Genomic DNA, 19065 nt, shown 5'->3' with positions numbered 1-19065 from the left:
TCGCCACACCAGTCATGATTTTATAGACCTCTATCACATCCCCCCTTAGTCTCCTATTTTCTAAGCTGAACAGTCCCTGTGTTTTTAGTCTCTCCTCATATGGAAGCTCTTCCATAACCTAATAATTTGTGTTGCCCTTCTCTGCACCTTTTCCAATTCTAATGTATCTTTTTTGAGATGAGGCAACCAGAACTGTATGCCCTATTCAAGTTGTAGATGTACAGTGGATTGAAAGTGGCCTTGTGATATTTTTCTATCTTATTATCTATCCCTTTCCTAATGGCTTCTCACATTCTCTTAGCTTTTTTGACTGCTGCTGCACACTGAAGATGTTTTCAGGGAAATATCCACAATGACTCAGATATGCCTTTCTTGAGTGGTAACAGCTAATTTAAACCCCATCATTTAGTCTGGATAGTTGAGATTATGTTTTCCTGTGTGCATTACTTTGCACTTAACAACACTGATTGTCACCTGCCATTTTGTCTCCCAGTCACACAGTTTTGTGAGATCTCTTTGTAACTTTGCGGCCAAGCTTTGTACTTAACTGTCTAGAGTAATCTCATATGGTCTGCAAATTTTGCCACTTCATTGTTCACCCCATTTTCCACATCATTTATGAATATGCTGAAGAGCATATGGAGGGGCAGCCAGAGCTTTGGGAATGCCAGCTCCAATTTTTGGGAATGTCCAATATGCAGGAGAGGCCTGTTGAGGAGGCATCATGACGCGAAAGAGTCAGTTATTGTTGACACTGAAAAAGAAGGCACCACAGGCCTCAACCAATGGTATGTTTTGACTGAAGAAGTGGGGCACGCAGGATGGCTTTGCCCCTGTATGAACCAAGATTGCACTGAGCACCAGAAGAACCAGGGAGAGAGGGGCTGTTAAAGACACTATGCCACAAACTACTGGGGCCTGGGTTATTGTGAAGTCTGAATGAAGGACTGTGGAGACAGAAAGAGTGATATCCCAGGGACAGGCTGTTTTGGGGAGAATGGGCCCTGCTAAAAGTTTTAGCTTTGCGTGGATGGACTCTAATTATGAAGAAGTTAGAGCCTACAAGAATAGGCAAATATGGAGTAGTCCAGGATTTTAAGAATTTTAATTAAATACAGGTTTCATGGCCATTTTCTCTCTCACCGCCTTCTTCTGAACCAACACAGCTGAAACCAAGAGTTTAACCTTAAGATTCTTTGCCACCAACTGAACTGACAGTGCCTTTGGACACCTCAGCAACCTTAATAGGAGGATCTGACGAAACAGGAACAAAAGCCCAACACATCCCCAGGATCCTTTAAGCACCTTAGCCTTACCAGACAAAGCAGTTGGAACCAAAACAAGCCTCTTAGTCTTCAGATCTGACACTCTCGTAGAATCCAACAGCTTAGCAACACAGACTTTCTTAAGCAGGAACACCTGAAGTCTACTCTGCCTCTCCTTACATGCTCTGGGTGTGAAAGTCTGACAGAGTGACAGTGACCTTCTTTGAGGCAATTAAGACACCTAACATGTTCGAGCAATGCCAAGAATGTGTTGAAGTGCCTCTCTTAAAACCGGGCTTTTTTCTTTAGGTCCACCATCACACGGAACTGAACCTGAACCTGAAACCAAACTCAGCTAACTACAAACTCTGTAACTAAACTAACACTAAAAACTAACAACTACAACTCTCTAAAGTTGCTAATATAAGAGAAAACCCGCTGATCTGATGGACCAGAACAGTTCACTTCCATCTGGCGCAATTATTTGGAAGGAACTGAAAAAGTAGAGGGTGCAGCATCCCCATATACAGATAGCCTCACCCTCAGATCATTTGGAGATCCTTAGGGGAGAGGTAGAGGGTGCTCATGTGCATTCTAGCATGCACTGCTTGGAGAAGGTTCTACCATTACGCTGCACCAATCAGTGCATTACCCATAAGTGGGAATATTTAGAGTAATCTTGAAGAAGTTATAATTTTATATATACTTCCATTTTTGAATGAGGATGGTGGTGAGTTTTTCTTTATCCTTGCTTTTGTCCTGATTGAAATGTGATCTCTATATAAGTGGGCACCTGATTCTATTTCTTATTAGTTCATTCTACAGTTGAAATGGTTTAATTAAATTTACCTAGAACATTTTTAATAATTGTCAAGTATTTAAGCTTATTAGAGTACCATATTTCCTGCTGAGCCTATCCTCCCACAACTGTTTACATCCTAGCACTTATTTTTCCAATCTCCTAGTTTAATTCTCAAGTAAACCAAGTGATTTATTAAAAAATAAATATTTCATGCATACATACATGACTAAATACATACACTAAATACATACATAACTACATGCATACAATAATACTACGTTACTAACTACATACATACATGCAGTACATACATAACTAAATACTTTTTAAAAAAAAAGTTAGGAGGGAAAAGTCCTAGAAATTCCATCAAAAACCCATTATGCTAAAAGAACATTTTTAGTTGTGTGGCTAGGGACTCAGAAGCCAGGAAACATAAAAATTATGGTTCCACCAGGGAAGAAAGGAAACCCTGAAGCCCCTGATGCCTCCTAGTGAAGGAGCTCCCCAGAGTAGTCAGCACTATTCAGTGTGCACTGTCTGACCACAGGGGATGCAGCCACATATGGAGGAACCTGGTGCTAAAGTAGCAGATACCTTATCATAATGTGACTCATGTATGTACTGTTTTCAGGCAAACACTAAAGTAGAATGAGAGCTGTTTTTAGTGCCATCTGGTGTCCATTTAATGCACACACCAATTTTTCCAAACAATATATCCACTTTTCTGAATTGAATGCAAGTACAGGATGTTAAGTATGAAGTTTATGAACTTAGTATATTATTTAGTTCATACTACATTTTTATTGTACTAACCAAGGCAGCCATGCTTTAACGGTGTTCTATGTTGCTGCACAAATATCTAGAGTTGCTGTACAAGGATTTTAGATTCATGGATAGGTATATACTGTATGTGTGGTGGTGACCCATATGAGAGAGCCATATGATAAAAGCTTTTATTAGCATATACCTTTGCCAGCCTCACTTCCACTCTGTCTAGCAATTCATCTCCTTAGGACCAATTATAATATTACAAATTTGTACACAGCTTCAAATAACTTTAAATCAGTCTATCACCAAAATATTTCCTTCTTTACAACTTAAAATGGGGAACTTTTGCTTCCCCCAGTTTCACTGGTCTGAGGCTCAGGATGAGAGATCTTCAATCCCAGACCAGATACAAATTTAAGGGACAATGTTATGACCTTGAAGGGTTAGAAATGGGAGTTTGGAAATGGAAGGAGGAAATTCCTTGCTTTCTATGGCACAAAGAATTTGCTTAATACTTCCGTACATATTTAGATATGGAAATGCTATTTTAGGTAATGTGTTGAATTTGGTTTGGTTTTTTAATTTGTCCTCAAAAATCTGTAGTCAAAATAACAATAATTTATACATATTATGGTAGCACCCAGGAACCCCAATCATGGACCAGGACCCTGTTGTGCTAGGCACTGTACAAACACAGAACAAAGACTGTTCCTGTCCCAATCCTTATTTTCAAAGCTCCCTGAAACACTTCAAAAATACTACTTCTGGAAAATACATGCCATATACAGAATACATAATGTACTCCCAGGAGGACAAAGGGGCTTGCTCAACGATGTTATAAGAACATGGCAGTTTTAATTGTGCCTGATAGTTTGCTTATCCATGGAACAAACATGGAATGGGCTGAAGCAGAAGGTCCCCCCATGCTACTCTGCTAGTGTGCTTCAAGCTTTGTCAAGGGGGACTACTAATGATTAGCTAATTCCATCTTCTGTATCATGTGCATGGGAACAAATTGGTGAGACTTCATGACACAGAACACAGCTCTCAGCTCTCATCTTACACTTACATTAACTCGCAAAAGCAAATACACTTTATGTTTATTTAACTTCAAATTATCTATTTAATGAAAATCGCACTTTCTACAAGGTATAACTTTGGTCTTCAATGTAATACAACTTTCTCATCCTTAAGAGAATAGACATTTACCTTTTTCTTTTTGTTCCTGTTCAGTTTCTTTACTTTTTCCTGGAAGATTAAAAATAAAATAGCATAAGCATTTTAGTGAAGAACAGTACAAAAACACACTACCAGTAAATCAATACCTATGGAAAAGAGACAGTTAACGTAAAAACTTTTTGTAGGACTTCATGGCAGCATATTTTCACTTAAGTCATTTTCATCAAAAATGCTTGGGTATTTTATAGTTCAATTATAGCTTATTATCTAACACAGGATGGGGATAATGCTGCATGAAATGTTTTAGAACTAATAGCAATCTTTTCCAAAGAAGATAAAAGTCCATCCCCCGCCCCACACGTATGTGAATGATATCCCCCCCACACACACACACAATATTATACATAATTCTTCTAGGTTCTTCAGCCACTAAATGTTTGATTAACTTTCTACCTATGGGTTCTGTTTACTTTTCTTAATTTTACCTATTCACTTATGCTTGACAATAGGAGTAAAATTTCAAATGTGTTTAAATCTCTAACTTTCAGTCAGATTTAGGATCCTTGGTGCCAAAGTCAGTTTTGAAAAATGGAACTTAGGCTTCTGAGTCATTTAGATGTTTGTGAATATTTTACCTGTGATATATATTAATTTACCTATTTAGTACTTCAGATAGCTTTATAATGACAAACATTTCCTGAGAAAACAGTCCAGCCTGAAAGTATGTATCAATGCAATCTACCTAATATCTCTATGTTTATAGTTTTCATAGAATTTCTCTCATTAACCTACACACTAATTAAAATACTAAAAGACAATTCTCCTCAGCAAGGGCTACAAAAACAAAACAAATTAGAAACTCCTAAGCCTAGACATTTTGGAGATCTGATGAAAAAGAAAAAAAAAGTAAACTACAGCTACATTTTCAACACACTAAATCTTTAAAATTGCCTGATTTTTACCAGACTTCCTAGAAATTCTATCCTGGAATGATCGGCAGCATGTAAAAATCTTTATAGTTAACTATGGAGTGACTACTGCTACTTCAATATGCCTAGATTGCTAAATTCTCTGGATTTCCCTTAATATTGAATTGTGCCCTGTAATGTATTAACAAAGTTACAAAATAGTGAATTAAATAAACATGGTGGAGTGTCAGAATTATTTGCCTCCATAATTAAATATAAAAATCTTTAAATTACAAGTTATATTAATTAGAAATGGGAAAGGATTCATAGGTTGATATATTCAAAAGCTACAGGCCCACTTGGATAGGGAATACATTTACTCTGATTTATGATTGTACATGAACAAATGTAGTTGTCACCTGTTTGCATAATTACGCTATTTGCATGTGTAATTGTAATAAACACATTTTTTTTCTAAGTCCGTTTCAGTGTTTTCATGGAATGATATTTTAGAGAGACCTACAACCCAGTCTCTAGCTGACAGAGACAAAGTGATACATATGAGTTTTTGATTTCTATGATCGTGTGGAATTCACTGTCACTCAACCCCATCCACAGAGCATACGGCAGGACTGTGTAGTAAATCATGAAGTAGTGAACTATTTTAACTTCCCACTCCTCTCTATCCTTTCCCCCATCACCAACACCCTCCACTCACCTCTGTAAGCTCTTCCCCTCTCCTGCCTTCCCTTACCATTCACAACTTATTTCTACAGGTTCTTTCTTCTCTCAGTAAAAAGTACGGTATAGTCTCACCCAATTTTCCCTCTTCACTTCATCTCTAAGTTCACTAAATGTGCCATCTATAACTACTGCCTCAAGTTCCCCTTCTCTAGCTTCATCCTGAATTTTCTCTGATCTGGCTTCTGCCCTCTCAGCTGCATTTGCTCTCAAAGACTCTAATTTCCTTTTCTTGAGCAGTCCTTAGGGTGTCTCTTCCATCCTCATTCTCCCTGATCTTTTGAGCTACTTTTGACACTGATCGTACCCTCCTTTAATTTTGTATTCCCTTAGCTTTTGGTTCCCCATCTTACCTGGTTCTCTGCCTACTTGGCTGAGCGTTCCCCTCTGCATCTTGGTCAGTGAGTACTGCTGCCCTCACTACTTATGTCTAGGTGATCTTATCTGCACAGATGGTTTTAACTAACATCTTCATGGTAAAGACTTACAAATCTGACTTTTCTCCCTCCTGAAGAAGAGATCTGTGGTGCTAGAAAGCGTCTTTTTCATCAACAGGAGTTGGTCCAATAAAATATCTCACACATCTTGTCTCTCATATCCTGGGTCCAAAATACCTACAACACTGTAAACAACTGTCTTCCTCCAGTAGAGATTAGACGTCTCCGTGCAAGTGTCTTGCCAGCGTCTTAAACTTAGCAGGACCCAGACCAAGCTCCTTTCAAGCCCACCAACCCTTTCCCCTGTTTTTCACCCTCATACAAAGCACCTCCATCCTCTGTCATTCTGTCTTATAACCTGAGTGTCATCATTCACTCTGACCAACGTGCAACAGTGAACGTTTCTGGAGCAATAGGAGGGTGCAGTTACTGAAAAATTACACTGCTGTGATTCTAATGCGAAACATCTGAGTAAACTTGCATTAAGCTGATTGTGATAACTAGAGCAGCTCTCAGCAGCCAGCAAGTAGCTGTGCAAATGTAAAGCAAAGTGCTCCCCCATGAAAAAAAAAACAACCAACCAAAAAACACGTGTTACCATGAAGAAACACATTTACTTTTCATGTAGCATTAAAAACAGTATTTTCAAAATTGAAAATATATTTTACATATTAGAAAAATGATCTGTTTCATGGTTAGATAATATGCAGCATCTTGCAGATACACATTAAACATACAACCATATATAATTAATACATACTATACCCATACACACATCAACTCTAATTAATATACAATTTATGTGTTTGTGGTTAGTTTTATTTTATATTTATACTGCTTTACAAATACCTAAATTACATCAGTTTTATATCAAATTTTACAAAACATATGTTGCTGTAAATATATTATTTATATCTGCAGTATATCCCAGAATTTCCTATTTATAAGAGTTATATCATAACCACTAGCTCATCTCTGATTAGTGGGAATCACAGAACCATAGGACTGGAAGGGACCTCGAGAGGTCATCTAGTCCAGTCCCCTGCACTCATGGCAGGACTAAGTATTATCTACACCATACCCGACAGGTGTTTGTCCAACCTGCTCTTAAAAATCACCAATGATAGAGATTCTACAACTTCCCTCGGGAATTTATTCCAGTGCTTAACCACCCTGACAATTAGGAAGTTTTTCCTAATGTCCAACCTAAACAGCTCTTGCTGCAATTTAATTCCATTTCTTCTTGTCCTATCCTCAGAGGTTAAGAAGAACAACTTTTCTCCCTCCTCCTTGTAACAACCTTTTATGTACTTGAAACCTGTTTAATGTCCCCTCTCGGTCTTCTCTTTTCCAGACTAAACAAATCCAATTTTTTCAATCTCCCCTCATTGGTCATGTTTTCTAGACCTTTAATCATTTTTGTTGCTCTTTTCTGGACTTTCTCCAGCTTGTCCACATCTTTCCTGAAATGTGGTGCCCAGAACTGGACCCAATATTCTAGCTGAAGCCTTATCAGCATGGAGTAGAGCAGAAGAATTACTTCTCATGTCTTGCTTACAACACTCCTACTAATACATCTCAGAATGATGTTTGCTTTTTTTGCAACAGTGTTACTCTGTTGACTCATATTTAGCTTGTGATCCACTATGAGCCCCAGATCCCTTGCTACAGTACTCCTTCCTAGGCAGTCATTTCCCATTTTGTATGTGTGCAACTGATTGTTCCTTCCTAAGTGGAGTACTTTGCATTTGTCCTTATTGAATTTCATCCTATTTACTTCAGACCATTTCTCCAGTTTGTCCAGATAATTTTGAATTTTAATCTTCCAAAGCACTTGCAACCTTTCACAGCTTGGCAAACTTTTTAAGTATGCTCTCTATGCCATTATCTAAATCATCAATGAAGATATTGAACAGAACCAGAGCCAGAACTGATTCCTGCAGGATCCCACTCGATATGCTCTTCCAGCTTGACTGTGAAGCACTGATAATTACTGACTCTCTGGAAACAGTTTTCCAACCAGTTAAACACCCACCTTATAGTAGTTCCATCTACATTGTATTTCCCTAATGTGCAGAGGCAACTGAAGTGGTACTGTATTTTCAACTTTAATATATTTTAGTTGTTAAACAGTGACTCATTTCATGATATTTATGTATTATTTTCCCGAACTGGTGTGTTTTCCAACACCACTGAAAAAGACAGCAGACTGTAAGAATCCGTGGTCTCTTGAGGGCACAGCAGGGCAGGCATGGAAAAGTACAGGGAAGGGTGGGGATGTGCCTTGCTTGGAACCCTTTGCCCAGCTACGTTCCAGTCTACATTAGGACACAGGATTGTCAGAGAATCAAGGTGTACCAGACCTTTTAATGTCTGCTTTAAACGGTGTAGGCACAGCATCCACTTTACACTTCTAACTCAAAATATGGACCACTGGCACAATTTTCCTCCAGAAAATTTACACTGAATGTGTGACCTTTTTGCCAGACACTGGTGTATTTCAGTGAGTAAAATGTCATTCCTTCCAAGTCACAAAGGAAAAAAATATATACATACACCCCGGACCAAATTTTGGCCAACCACGTAATTGGCTTTAGAACTGGACTGACAAGCTTCAAAAGCGGAGTAAACATGCAGCAACATTCTCATAGATAATGTCCTCAACCCACTGCCATTGCCTCATCTCCCCTCCCCCACAACCAAAATAAAGATTATGTCCTGCTCAAATTTTGTCCTCCTTGTATATTAAATGTTGACAAAGAACTATATGAGGACAGATTCGTGATATTAATTAGCAGATGAGATAAGTAGGTACTGAAACACCTTTATTAACAGATACCAGATTTCTGCACTTAAAAGTACAAAATAAAGACACCACCAAAGCAAAGATATTCTTCTGTGTTTTATTGCAGATAACATTAAAACAGAAGAAATACACTTTTTTCTTTTCTTTTTCTTTTTTTTAAAAGATCCCCTTGACCATTCCCAGCTTGGCACACTTTTGTAAACAAGAAGCTCACTAAAAAAAAAAATAATCACATACTTAATTACAAAGTGTTTAAAATTTGATCACAGCATAACACATCCTCATAGTCCCATAATTCTGTAAACAGACTGTCATATTACACAAAAATGCAGTAAAGTTTATGTTCTTTTCTTTCACAAGTCTTAAATTTTACTTCCAAGCTCCCTACAAAATATGGCTTTGTAAAATGTATTGCTTTGCAATTCACAAACACTGAGAATTTTACACCAAGAAGAATGCAATACTCCGCCTCAACCCACATCACAGTTTAAGAAGATTATTGCTAACCTGACAAGTTTAAAGAAATCACTTTGGGGCATATTTTACACTTGCTCTGCTCATGGAACTCAAAGTGAATTGGAGTCCTACACATTAAACAAGCATATATGTCCTTTCCTATGGGTGTATCAGAAAAATCTCAAAACAGTGTTAAAGAAACAAACAAAAAAAATCTCCCTGTCAACAACCTACGTTATTTTACTGATACTCTATTTTAAAATAAGGTGTATTTTATTTTTTCTAGTTCCCATATCAGACTTTAAAATATTTTAATCACAGCAACTATTCCTGAGCCGAAAAGGAACAACAAAAAGCCCAAGAATGAAAAGATGTTGTCTCTACAGTTGTGGAACAGCAGCATGCAACAGGTAGACAACACATCAGCTTTATTAAAATTCTCAGTCATTCAAAATCTAAATTAAATGGAGTTGAGTCATTAAAACTGTTTTTGTATTTACAGTATTCTTAAATTTTTAAACCTTATTTTTAGGTAAATATTATCTGACAAGGTCAGCTTTTAAATTTAAAAGCTGGGTATTTATGCAAATCTGTTTTGTTTTTCCCTCTCTGAATAGTTTATTGAGTATCACAATACATAAATTACAGCTGTGATAGTCAGTGCTCTGGCCAATATAAAGTATGCCTTACTAAGTCCAAACTGATTCCAGTTACATACCTATGTGTCCATATACACCCTGACTTCCTGCCAGGCTGTTTTACAGTCTTCGGGTTCCTTAGTTTTAAACTCAAATAAGCATAAAGTAATGCGTTCAAATTTCAACATAAAGGATTATGGAAAAAGTAATTTAATAATCTGTCTATATACTGCTTAGAATTAGACATGTAAGTTTTATAAACTGTAGAATTATTATAAATGATTTGAAGCTCATGTAGTGTAACTGTTGACATAATATCAGTGCAGACAGATACAAATCATAACTTCACAGCTCCATGTCTCATTAGTGTTTCCAATAAAAATGCAGTTAAGCTCATGTTACATTAGTAGTAATTTTTTAAATTTATGATCACATTTGTACATTGTTTGCCCAATCTGTTCCCAATGTTTTTCTGTATGTACCTACAACAAAAATATATATATTAAAATCTGAAAAATCAATTGATGCTCCATCATAAATAGAATATTAACAAATTTCTTGAATACCACAGCTAAAATGAATGTCAAACACACAGCTGTCACAAACAGGGAAGGAAGAGAAATAAAACCAATGAATGCACTAAACTTGACAAAAACGTTAGACAGGAATGTAAATTTAAACATCTAAACGTTAAAAAAAAGTGTAATAAAATGACAGTTGGCTAAAACCCATTTATAATATTTTAGTGTTCATTTCCCAAGATCCTGAACTGTTCAGTAATTACATCATGAGATCTAGTACAACCATCTGCTCCCCTTGTGTAGCGTATGGTTAGGGCTGGTCCTCCTGCTGTAGGAACAGTCTTTTTGAAGCTTTAAGTATCTGAAAAAATAAGGGGAAATCTAAATTAAAGGACCAACCAAAACACAATTAAAAAAAAATCTACATGCTAAAAAAATGCAACTTTGTGGCATTGTAGTTTATTTGGAGAAAGCTGTAATTCCCAGGAGCTATACTACTTTGCTATAGAAGATGGGGAGTACCAAATTTAAATACTAATCTGAAGAATAGGTCTTTGAAAATAGAATAGATCTTTGAATTTAACTTGCAAAGGAAATTAGGGCCATGTCCAAATATAAAAATGTTATATTTTTAAAAGTCAGTGACAGGTGGAAGGGAAGAAGGGACAGGGGACAAAGGGATTTCAACCCCATGTTAAGCTGAATTTAAAGATGTAAAGCACACAACAACAAGATGAGAGGAAAAAAATTGCAAGAATATCTGCAGTTTTAAGAATCAGAAAGCTGGGAGAAATTTGGCAAATGTGTAAATACAGAAAAACCTTAACTCTGTCACATTGAACCCTTCCCAATATCCTTGCCACATTGAACCCTTCATGTAAGACTGATGTGTTTCTGGCAAGTATCACACTACAATAACTACTGACTCCTGACACACTGCATACCATGACTGTTTGGAGACCCTGAGAACTGGGTTACATCTTGGGCTGGTTTACAAACAAGTTTTGCACTGCTGTAATCATATCGGTCTAGAAACAGATATAGATAAAGTGATACAATTCCCTAGTATGGGCACAATTATACCAGTATACAGGAGCTTACATTAGTATAGCTTATCCCCTAAATTTGAGAAATTGAGCAACAAGAGTGCCCATCCTTGCAAAGGCCTGACCACAGTGGTTTTAAATGGTTTATAAAAATTCCAAAATCTGAAATTTTTCAAGCCGTTTTGGGGAAGGTGAATTGATAGGACCTTTGGTCTTAAATTCTTGATTACGGAGGATTTCTTGACGGACAGTCTATAGTAACTTAGGTTGCACATATCTCCGGTGAATATTACTTACATCAGAATGTCAAATTTGGTACAATCTAATGCAGGTATATATTTTATTATCAATATTAAAAACAGAGTTTTTGCAGATTCTAAATCTGCTGAATCCTGCATGCGCGCAGGATAGATGGAATTACAGCAACAAAGCTGTGGTTGTTTAGATTTCCTTAACTCACAATTTCCATGCTTTTAAAAAGTTTTTTTTTTAAAAGCAGAACTTCATTAATTTTATTGCCTTTAACTAAATGAAATGTGTTTATAATCTACCCCACAATTTACCAATACTGGGTCTTGAAGTTTCATGCATTTAAAAAAAAAATCAGAAATGATTCTGTTTACCCTGATGTATCATTGGCTTTGACTGGCACAATGTATTCAAGTCTATCTGTGAAGTATTATTGTGCTGTAGTGCCTTGCTAGATTTTCCACTGGGCTTCCATTCTCCAAAATCCATAAGAAATACCTGTCTCAGAACTCCAATACACCCAAACCCTGTATTAAGCCCCTTCTCTCCTTTCCCAGTGTTCAGAGGCTTCCCACACCTAAACTCCTACACACACACCTCTGTTCCAGAGATCCCACACATAACGGGCCAGATCGTCAGCTGGTGCAAGTCGGTCAAGTTTAAATATGTGCAGCTCAACTGAAGTTCACATGGTGAGAATCTGCAAGCCACCCCTACTGACATTATAATATGCCTGTGAAACCTCCTGGATCTCTCAGTTTCCCCAAAAGCAGATCAAATATATTAAATATTAAGCAACCAAGCTTCCCAAAGACACTTAAAGGCACCAAGTGAATAGAGCATATTGAATTGAATGGCTACTTCTGTTGCACCAACTTAACAGAGTTTTAAATAAACAGAAGAAACTCACATTGAATAACTCTGATAAACTGAACTCCGGTGAAATTAAAGAAAAGATATACTATAACACCAAAGAGGGTATGGTGAATTAATTTAAATCAGAAAATAGAAATCCTTGATTTAAACTATTTTGGGAAGTTCTATGGCTTTTACTTTACAGGAAGTCAGACTAGATCAGTGGCCCCCAAACTGTTGAGCGTCTACCTAGGGGGTGCAACGGGACCCGGGCCAGCCCCCATTGGGGAGCAGGGAGGATGTACCGCTCTTCTCCCAGCACGGGGGGGGGGAGGGGGGAGAGAATGACACATTCCCTTACTAGTAAGGGGTGGGGCACAGGAGGAAAAGCTTGGGCACCACTGGACTAGATAATCGCACCCTTCTACGTAGTCTATGAAAAATCACGGATTTTAATCTTGTTTTGCATTTGTACTTTTTATTTTCCTAAAGGAAGTTTCCAACCAGTGAGAATCAACCTATTAAAACATGCTCATTCACAACTCAATATAGCCTTTGCACTAAATTTGGTACTTTTTGCTATTCAGAAGGTTACACTATATCTAATTATATAGCTTAACATACATCTGTGGCTAAGCCATTATGCAAGGTAACCTATTTCCCCTTGTTTTTCCCACCCCCCCGACGTTCTTGTTAAACCCTGGATTTGTGCTGGAAATGGCCCAACTTGATTACCATACACATTGTAAGGAGAGTGATCACTTTAGATAAGCTATTACCAGCAGGAGAGTGGGGTGGGGGGAAAGAAAACCTTTTGTAGTGGTAAACACCCATTTTTTCATGCTTTGTGTGTATAAAAAGATCTTCTATACTTTCCACAGTATGCATCTGATGAAGTGAGCTGTAGCTCACGAAAGCTTATGCTCAAATAAATTGGTTAGTCTCTAAGGTGCCACAAGTACTCCTATACATCTGTTCAGAGTCTTAATTTACATTTTTGATGTTAGAAATGGTGAATTTTTTATTTCCTAGATGACTGTTTACTCATTATTTGTGTCAAATTCTATTTGAATGGAAATTGGCATTTAAAACAGTTTTTTATTAGTTAAACAAAACTACCAGTACCTTAAATATGCCGGATACAAAAGTAAATGCTTGTATCAAAACATATTTTGAATTTTAAACTACTTAATTTATTAAACAAAGGAAGTATCTGTATTTAGTGAAGTGAACTGGTTATTTCTGGTCACCAAGTCCTTCCCAATTTTAGAACTAGTAGATCTTATCCTTTTACACCTAGATTTTATTCATCAATTGGAAGAGGAAAACAAGCTTTCCTGCTTTTTCAACTCCCAATTAGTTTCTTAACTTTCAATGAACTAGGCACGGAACTGTACTGAACAGCTGAATAAAATGAAATGAAAATAATAATCTCTGTGCACCTGCAGAAGAGGCTACTGCTGTCAAAAAGTGGCTTAGCACTTCAACAAACTCTGGTTCCAGTGACTTCCACCAATTCAGTGGTCTGACTGAAACTGCAGCAGCAAACACGTACTGGTTAATATTATTTATTTAAGTAATTTTAATAGATTATAAGTATCAGGAGGTAGCTGTGTTAGTCTGTATCCACAAAAACAACAAGGTGTCCGGTGGCACCTTAAAGACTAACAGTTAATTCCTCATTGTTTTAATAGGTTATAGTAAGTTTAGGCCTTAACACTGGATGTCAATTTCAAATGTACATATATTTAAAAAAATATTTTAAATTCAAATATTTAATTTAAATGTATCGTCATTTTAAAAAAAAATGATTTTTACCCATCTGGAAGAGAGGGAACACTCAATCACCCAAAATGTCTTTTCAGCCAGGACTGTTTGATAAGTGTGAATTTTATATTCTGGAGGATAGGGGGGATATAACAAGAATGTCTCCTGTGTGAAAGCAGCCAGTAAAGTTTGAGACCTAAAAGTATCAGAACCATCTATATTTGAACAAACGTTACATACCCAGTTAGCAATTTATAAAAAGATTATCCTCCTCTCCCCAAAATGACAACTGAGTAGAGAAAATGCTCACAGAACTCCAACAAAAACAAGGGATGGGGGAAATGGAAGGCTAGGGTGCTTGAAACACAAGGAAAAAGCCACTACCTAATGGTGGGGACTAGATGGCAGTCACAGCTGGATGCAAGCCAGCCACCGCTTGGTTTGGTGATAATGAGGTGTATGTAACAGCTGTGGAAAACCAGCTGTGTTAGGAGGAGAGGTGAAAGAGAATAACCCCAAATCAGGAGGTAGGGGAACTCTTTTTCCTTCCCCATCATGCATATCACAAGTTACACTACTAAGTGCCAGCAGTAACCTAATGTTCCATTTAACAGTCCTACTTCACCAATTCTGAAATGGCAGAATGGGTATTGTGTAGCTTCCTCTCTTTCATGTGTGTCATTTTTCATCCACCCACCATATGCACTTCCCCTGCATCGATAGCAAAATCCATTTCTGCCCATGTATGCAGACATTTAGGCAAGACACACATTTTACACTTACTTCTCCCCCTTACATCTTCACCTTTACTTTTTTAAAATTAATTGTAGACTTGTAGCCTACACACTGACATAAAACTAAGTTTTAAAATCATAGAATATCAGGGTTGGAAGGGACCTCAGGAGGTCATCTAGTCCAACCCCCTGCTCAAAGCAGGACCAATCCCCAATTAAATCATCCCAGCCAGGGCTTTGTCAAGCCTGACCTTAAAAACTTCTAAGGAAGGAGATTCCACCACCTCCCTAGGTAACGCATTCCAGTGTTTCACCACCCTCCTAGTGAAAAAGTTTTTCCTAATATCCAACCTAAATCTCCCACACTGCAACTTGAGACCATTACTCCTTGTTCTGTCATCTGCTACCACTGAGAACAGTCTAGAGCCATCCTCTTTGGAACCCCCTTTCAGGTAGCTGAAAGCAGCTATCAAATCCCCCCTCATTCTTCTCTTCTGTAGACTAAACATCCCCAGTTCCCTCAGCCTCTCCTCATAACTCATGTGTTCCAGTCCCCTAATAATTTTTGTTGCCCTCCGCTGGACTCTCTCCAATTTTTCCACATCCTTCTTGTAGTGTGGGGCTCAAAACTGGACACAGTACTCCAGATGAGGCCTCACCAGTGTCGAACAGAGGGGAACGATCACGTCCCTCGATCTGCTGGCAATGCCCCTACTTATACATCCCAAAATGCCACTGGCCTTCTTGGCAACAAGGGCACACTGTTGACTCATATCCAGCTTCTCATCCACTGTAACCCCTAGGTCCTTTTCTGCAGAACTGTTGCCGAACCATTCGGTCTCTAGTCTGTAGCGGTGCATTGGATTCTTCCATCCTAAGTGCAGGACTCACAATATTTACAATATGTATTTTCTTAAAAAGAATTGTGCAATTAGATCAAGATTTTCCACACTTACCAGAGTTTCTCATCTGAGCAAGGTAAAAAACTTAATGCTTTTCTTACACACTGTATGTATAGACAGGGTACCCGGTTTCTTTTTGTTGAGTGGGTCATTTTATTTTCAATAGTCAGATAGTATATGTAGTAATCAGCACTGAATTTGTTAATTTAACAAGCTCTAGTTTATTCCAAGTCCTAAGGAGAAAGAGAAAAATATATTCTCTTCCCCCTACATTTCCCAGAGTTTACCAGAAGAGGAGCAACATCCACCAGAAGGCCAATCTCACAGTTTGAGAAGGGCTGTATTAAATGTAAAAAACAACATACAATGGAAGGATAACCCTAAAATCACCAGCAAGGGAACTATGAGAAATCTGCAGTAATTAAACAATGGGACCTTTTTACTTGTACCATATGAGATTTCTAAAACTCCACATGCAAATCAATTTACGCCTGATTAGAGGCTGGTAAATGTCTTTTACTCTCTCATCTAAACTACCCTTCATACTTCAGTTACTGTAATGAATACAAATATAAAAGAGGCCAACAATATAGAAATGAAGTTCTGTCTCCCTTAGGTACTAAAACACGTTTGCTATGCTAAACTAAATTATTTGTTAATACTGGCAAAAGAAAGTTACATATCTTCATATTTTAAAGGACAGACTGAGAGAAAGTTACCTTAAAAAAAGGGGTACTTACTGTGACCAAACACACAGTCAAACTGTGTTAGCTACTGGCATTTTCTGTATTGGTAGTGTAACACCGACAGACCCCAGTCATCAGCAGTCAGGATCGAACCGGGACCCCTGGAACTAGTGCATGAGCCTCTACCGCATGAACTAAAAGCCAACTGGCTGTTAGCTAAGGCTGTAGAGCAGACTCATTAATCTCTCTCTGTGGTCTCAGTGCCACTAGATAGGACAGAGCATCACACCCAGTAGGTGTGGGGGTTACGTACATCCCCTAGCTGAGGAAGCACACCCCGAGCTTCAGACACTTCCCAGTTGAAATCCCAGACAAGCCCCCACTTGTAACACTGATAGACCCTGGTCGGCGGCGGGTGAGATTGAATTTGGGACCTCTGGAACTTAGTGCATGAGCCAAAAGCCAACTGGCTGTTAGCTAAGGCTGTAGAGTGCTCTCTCCCTCTCTCTCAGAACACCACACCCAGTAGGTGTGTGGGTTACAGTAGCAAAGCACAATTTCTCCAGACAGGGATTCACCAGACCCCTCCCCCACACACACACACACACAACCATGCTGGTATAAACTCATGTCATAGACTACCTCTGAGCCAGTCTCTACATGGTTTATGAAAATCTGTAACAGCCTTGAAGGCTCTCTTTACACCAGAACGTAGGGAACACACAGTAAACAATTAGGGCCCAGTTCTGCCACATGATCCATTCACGCTTCCATTAACAGTAGTAGGGATTACATAGTTACAAATGTGAAAAGATAGGAGAATCAGCCGCTCGTATTTAACATATGCCAAATTACTCTGAGCAACTATTGGAAACATTCACTGACACATGATTATGAGGCAGAAAACACATCAGAAGAAATCCTAAATTACAGCAATGGCATCTACCAAAACCAAAACATTTTGAATTGATGATTGGAATTTGAATTAAGCATCAAAACAGTATGCAAATCACAAAATAGGGTGATGTTACTACATTTTGTACCAGTCTGAAGAACATTATGCAAGCAGGATAATTCTCTAATTTGAAAATTATAGACTAGTTGCACCAGAGCCATAAAATGTTAGCTTCTTCATTATGTGTACTACCATACAGTATTGCATTTGTACTGAAGTCGGAAGCAGTAACATTTCCATGGAACAAATAAGCCTTGACAACAAGTATCTTTCCTTGGACTAAGGTTGTAGTCTCAAAACAAAAACATACCAAATTTGGATACTACTTTAATGAATTTACTACAGTCAAAGATATCTATCAGCCATACCTTATTTAGTTTATAAACTTTTTCTAAAACAGCTATTGTTAAACAATTAACTAAACTGCATTTTTAGATAAATCTCATATCCATGCTCATATCGTGTCATAAGCAGTGGAACGTACCATGCCAGGATTAACAATACATTTGTTGGATAAACCTCATAGCTAATATGGAATTATGTACTACTACAAACATTTTAGATTCCCTCAGTCAAGGTTCATTATGTAATTTAGCACACTAACCACTTCACAACTGAGATTTGTAGAAAGCCACAGCGTGGGGTTCTTGGATCTTTCACTACCACAGCCACTCCTGCATTGACCAAAAGTCAAACAAATGCAGGTATTTTGTATAGTAGGCGACAATTTTACCACTGAACCACTTGTTTACTGGATGATAACTGAATAGGATTTCACTGCATTTAAAAATACAGATGATTCAATCAAAAGTGGTATAGTGAAAACTTTAACCAGAAATATAGCCTGCACATGAAATATCTGAGATACCAGGTAGTATGTAAGATACACAAAAGTTTGAGGATGAAGAATTAACTGAAAGAGGAATGGGAACAAGACTAAACAATAGACTAACTCATCCAAAATCTCTCCATAGCACTTTTTGAAAACTGAACAAGGATGAGTGTATCTCTGTCTTGTACCAGGAAATAAACCCAGACAATATTTTGCACTTGAAGACAAACAAAAAGTTGACAAATTCTAAATGATACAAATTGAAGAGCATGTGTCTAAAACTCTATTAGATTGATCAAAGACTAAAGAAACAGACTTGCACCCAGAAGAGACAGGAAACATGACAAAAAAATAAATAAAGACAGTGAATCAGATGTTCACCTCTGCTGCAGCCCCTTTATGCCAGATGAAAGAGCTGGAGTGGTCTAAATAGACCTTAAAAGTCCTGAACCATGCCAGAGACAGATTCCTATAGCACAGGTACAGTGGAGGACATCCATAAGGTTGCCTTTCAAGGA

At 37.8% G+C, this 19065-nt stretch overlaps 1 protein-coding gene across 10 annotated transcripts in view; it reads right to left on the bottom strand.

The window, feature by feature from the left end:
- ASPH (aspartate beta-hydroxylase) overlaps window positions 1–19065 on the bottom strand; it is a 190038-nt gene that overhangs the window by 71154 nt on the left and 99819 nt on the right. For all 10 annotated transcript variants that reach the window (XM_074944321.1, XM_074944317.1, XM_074944318.1 and 7 more), the window contains one exon: window positions 4045–4083. In XM_074944321.1, the coding sequence (XP_074800422.1) occupies window positions 4045–4083 (39 nt within the window). The remainder of the gene's footprint in view (window positions 1–4044; window positions 4084–19065) is intronic.

The sequence above is a fragment of the Natator depressus genome, chromosome 2 (assembly GCF_965152275.1).
Source record: "Natator depressus isolate rNatDep1 chromosome 2, rNatDep2.hap1, whole genome shotgun sequence".
Lineage (NCBI taxonomy): Eukaryota > Metazoa > Chordata > Testudines > Cheloniidae > Natator > Natator depressus.
This window is presented reverse-complemented; position numbering and strand designations above follow the sequence as displayed.